Source organism: Cydia fagiglandana, chromosome 13 (genome assembly GCF_963556715.1).
Source record: "Cydia fagiglandana chromosome 13, ilCydFagi1.1, whole genome shotgun sequence".
Lineage (NCBI taxonomy): Eukaryota > Metazoa > Arthropoda > Insecta > Lepidoptera > Tortricidae > Cydia > Cydia fagiglandana.
Genome location: NC_085944.1, coordinates 15,807,488 through 15,812,474, shown reverse-complemented (window position 1 = coordinate 15,812,474; position 4,987 = coordinate 15,807,488). Strand labels below are relative to the sequence as shown.

The window sequence follows — 4,987 nt, the reverse complement described above, 5'->3', positions numbered from 1 at the left end:
TCTTGTCAGTAGAAAAAGGCGCGAAATTCAAATTTTCTATGAGACGATATCCCTTCGCGCCTACATTTTTCAAATTTGCCGCCTTTTTCTACTGACAAAATCTGCTTGACCAATACTATTCTGTTCGGTCATTTCCCCCCACCCCTCGTGCCTGATCCAGGGCTATAACCGTGAAAATCGAAGTTCGCAAATTGCAGGCATTTTTCTCTGTCACTCCAAACACGCCTTCATTGGAGTAAAAGAGAAAGATCCCCTCAATTTGCGAATTTCAGTTTTCGCGGTAGCCCCTCAGTTATTTAGCAATAACAAAACGTAGCGTCAACAGTGCACGTGTCAAATGTCAATGTCAAAATTGAATTTTAAAACGTTTGTTTTCTTTTCGTTTTGCTCAAACTTAAAATAATTCATAATTTAAGTATTCTTGTTGGAATTTAAGTGCTATCATTGACTTTTAATATAAATCTAGTTACTCGGAGAATATAAGAGAATAGAGATGACTGCATTCGACAATTTATCTCCTTCACAGGTAATTTTGAACTCCAGTTTAAAAATTATCGATAGGTATATTTTAATAAAATCATCATCATATCTGCCATAAGACGTCCACTGCTGAACATAGGCCTCCCCCTTGTGGGGGGTGAATGCCATAATCGCCACGCTTGGCAGGCGGGTTGGCGATCGCAGTCGAGTACACCGAATTTGAGGGACGCTGCTGCCCGTCCAACGGTGGTCTTGGACGTGGTTTAAGGACATAAATACCCGGGTCCCGGGTTTAATAAAATGATAGCAATCAACTTAGTCTAAATGACGACTGAGCGCTTAAGTAATGTGTGAAATTACTTATTGAACATTTATTACTTACTGAAATTTGATTTACTAATATTGTAAATGAGTTACAATGCCAATGAAAATTAAGTAGAACGAGTTAAAGAGCCGGCAGCGAAACATCGGAAGAATTCCTCTAATTTTCAACAGAGGGCTCTGGTGCCATCACGCTCCGCGATTATTAGTCACTCCGCGAGTCCTAGCTACATTGGTTGTTCAATACTTACACTATAGAAATTCCAATTTAGCAAGAACACTAAATGACATAACAATCCCGTGTGGTGACTTTACAATAACTGAAGTACCAACCTGACTGTCATTATCTTTATTCATTTCATCTTCTTCCTCGGTCCGTCATTGCTGAGGATTGCGATCATGTATGCTCTGTCTCCACAGTGTGCGATCATATGCTATATCGGTCACGAACTGCATGTTGCCGCCAACCACCCTCTTCACAACATCAGACTATCTTGTGGGTACTTTTCCTGCTCGCTTGCCCTCTATTTCCCTCATTGCTGAGGATTGCGATCATGTATGCTCTGTCTCCACAGTGTGCAATCATATGCTATATTGGTCACGAACTGCATGTTGCCGCCAACCACCCTCTTCACAACATCAGACCATCTTGTGGGTACTTTTCCTGCTCGCTTGCCCTCTATTTGGCCCAAGATAATCTTCATATCTAGGTCTTTTAGACCGCATGATATGACAAAAGAATCTGATTGCACGTTCGTGTATATTGTAGAGAGCCATGTGGTGATTTTCTGCTCTAGGATGGACTTATTGGTTCTCATAGCCGTCCAGGGTATGCGTAGGAGTCTTTTGTTTTATTAATTTAGAATGTTTTTACTAAATATGAAATATATTTATAGAAAGTCCGAGCATCACTCCACCGTGATGTCCGAGGGATATGCACAGAAGCCTTACATCTACTAGGCATGGATATAACAAAGCCCGCCATGGAGATAGTAGCAGAGCTAGTCTACAAGAAACTGAAAATATATGGAACGGATTTGGAAGCCTTTGCAAAGTACATAAATTTTAATGAATAGAATAGAATAGAAATGGTTTATTTGGTGTTGAAATACATGCTTATCCTCGTGCCGCCCAATGTACATTAGGATGTACACTCAGTTTCGATGGAATGTCAACCTTAATTAAAAATAAAGTTGGTAGCATTTCATTTGTCTCGTAAAATTTTCGAACAAATGAAAATGAACCCAATTGAAAATACAACAAGATTCTAATTTCCTTGGCTATAATTTTGTATGGTGGGCGGCACGAGGTTAACCTATAAAACATCTTATTCTAGTACAAGACACCAAAATGGATGCCACTCAGCATATGCCAATGACTAATGTCCTTAGCCATGGCGCTGGTTTTCAATGAGATTTTGATTGTTTATCCACCTATTTTATAAATTTAAAAAGGAAGAGTTGTAATTTATATCAGGCAATGTATGTATGTATACAGCAAAAGCTGTGGTACCTAAGGTGTGTGGCTTTCTAATAGTTCAACCTAAAGAATGTGATTTGAACTCTCTTTGATGTGCTTAACACATTTATTGCCACCCAGCCAAACAAGGCTTCCGCGCCAGGCCACAACAATTTGGTCATATAAAGCAGTAGTACCACAATCCCGACTATCGGGTCGTCTGGCCTGGGAAGGAAATATAAAGTAACCAAGAGGTTTTTGGCACTGAATGTGTTAAGAGTGTGGGGTGATGTGATGGTCCTATATTTTTTTTTTTATAAGACTAGGGATGTACTTACCAAAATTAACATTTCAGGCATGCCAAACGGAATACAGTTAATTCTGAGGATGTGAAGCTTCTGGTTAGAAGAAATCCTTCACTGGTATGTATTTCTTGAACCTGTGTTTTTTACTTGTTTTTAGGGTTCCATGCCCAAAGGGTAAAAACGGGACCCTATTACTATTACTAAGACTCCACTGTCCGTCTGTCTGTCACCAGGCTATAATATCTCATGAACCGTGATACACACAAAATGTATCATTCAATTGAGAATAAGTAATAGATTTTTTAATAAATAATACATGAAGACAGAGGCAACAAAAGGTGGTCTTATCGCTAAAGAGCGATTTCTTCCAGGCAACCTTTAGGTAGTGGAGAAATAATAATATTAATTAAACCATTTGTGTGGTTATATTTAAAAAAAAACAACAAACCGCAGTAAAGTAATAAAAAAATATAATTATGTAATATTGAAAGGCACTTCAAAGAATATATCTACGTTCGAACGTTAAAAGTTGTAAAATTTGGAAATAAGTGCTTCATTTGCAATCATAGAATCAAACCGAACTCTGACCTATAACAGTCACAACCTCGTATCTATCCTTCAACGGCGCTTGTAATTTCAACTGTATACTAATGGACCAAAGATCAATTTTGCATATGAGCGTTTGAGCAATACATGAATTTGTGAAAGGTTTCAACCGCATTAATGTAACTGACGTTCAAATATATTTTATTTATGGCTTTCATTCCGTCAGGTGGATTGGTAACGAGTTATTTTAACGCCAATTTTAATGTAAATGCCATCTGAATGGTTGAACATGGCTAATGAATACGATTGTGTGATTTGTGCAATGCATACATTTTGTATGACAGTGACAGGATATTTCTAACATTAGTTTGAAAGCGTTTTGCTGTTGATGTGTATGGTTGACATGCTTGTTCAGCGCTTTGACGAATGTATTTTAAGTTTTGTTTGTTTTTAGAATTCAATAATTTCATGTTCATACCACGTTAAGTAGGTATAAGGGGGTTATCAGAAAAAATGGTACTATTTACTTTTTTTCGAAATACCATCAACTTTTGGGTTATTTAGACTCAAAATCAGGAGTACTATTGAATGAGACAAGGAAAAAAGATTCCCCAATTTTTCATACAAATTTTGGGTGTCAGTTTTATACTTAACGGTCCATACAAAGTGTATGTGAAAATGCGTTACAAAACTGTCTTTTTATTTTGGGAAACCGTTATTTCTTTTTAAATCGACAGTCCTCGTGATTCTGAGTCTAAATCACCCAAAAGTTGATGGATTTTCGAAACAAAGTAAATGGTACACTTTTAAGTGAAAAATACCCATAAATATCAACAGTTTTTAAATATTTGGTATTGGTATTTGGTGTACACCTAATTAGGAGGTAGGTTATTAACCTACCGTAGGTACCTAGTTGCCTACTAATAAAGAAAAAAAATCAAACTAAAATATACCGCATGCCATTATATTTAATACTTAACATCTTATTTTAAACTTTTGGACGCCAATGACCGATATATGCGCACCGTAGGTTCAACGCCAAATACCGATTAATCGGTCACAGACCACAAAGCAAGATAGACCTACGTGCATGTGCATATTCAATTCAGTTTTGACACTTCGGTGACGTGGCGTCATCGTGACAGCTTTTGTGTTTGACACTGCGTCGAAAAGGTTAAAGCCGGATTTCTTAATTAAATCTCATTTGTTTTTGTTACAGAAAACACATCTAAACAAAATACAACCATCGAATCCTATACTCAAAGAAAAACGTCGAAAAACCATAGCAACACCTAAACTCACTACACCATCATCCAAACCTAATGAAACCAGACCTATAGAAGAAAAAAATGATAAAACAGAGCACACAGATGCAAACGAAGCGAGAGAGAGTGAGATAAAAGATGTGGGTTCGAATTCGAATGATGATTCGATAGAGAAAAGGATGGCAAGTGAAGTGGAACAGATGTCGGTGGATGATGTTGTTGATCTTACTTTTGATTGAAATATACATACCTACACTTCTAAAGTATATTATTATTATTTGTTAGCCTGTTGTGTCCCACTGCTGGGCAAAGGCCTCCCTCTCTTTCTTCCACGCGTCTCGTTCTATGGGAATATTATGCCAATTTTCAGGTCTAGACCTAGAAGTAGAAAGAATATTCAATATATTAAAAACGAGTCACTCACGTATTTTAAGTCGAAAAACGCTCGACATGTTTCACTCTGTACCGAGGACTGTCATCAGGAGCTTGCGTTTACGGTGGCGGACCGGCGCAGACACCGCCCACACACACAGACACACAGGCACAGACGCCGCGCCGGTCCGTCACCGTAAACGCAAGCTCCTGATGGTGATACTCTTCGGTACGGAGTGA

The 4,987-nt window shown here is 38.0% G+C and overlaps 1 protein-coding gene across 1 annotated transcript; it reads left to right on the top strand.

The window, feature by feature from the left end:
- Positions 1 to 374: 374 nt before the first annotated feature.
- Positions 375 to 4,619, top strand: LOC134669818 (centromere protein S-like). Its single transcript, XM_063527437.1, has 4 exons — positions 375 to 526; positions 1,698 to 1,855; positions 2,615 to 2,681; positions 4,330 to 4,619. The coding sequence occupies exons 1-4, from the start codon at positions 494 to 496 to the stop codon at positions 4,612 to 4,614; spliced, it is 543 nt and encodes a 180-aa protein (XP_063383507.1). The 5' UTR covers positions 375 to 493; the 3' UTR covers positions 4,615 to 4,619.
- The last annotated feature ends 368 nt before the right edge of the window (positions 4,620 to 4,987 follow it).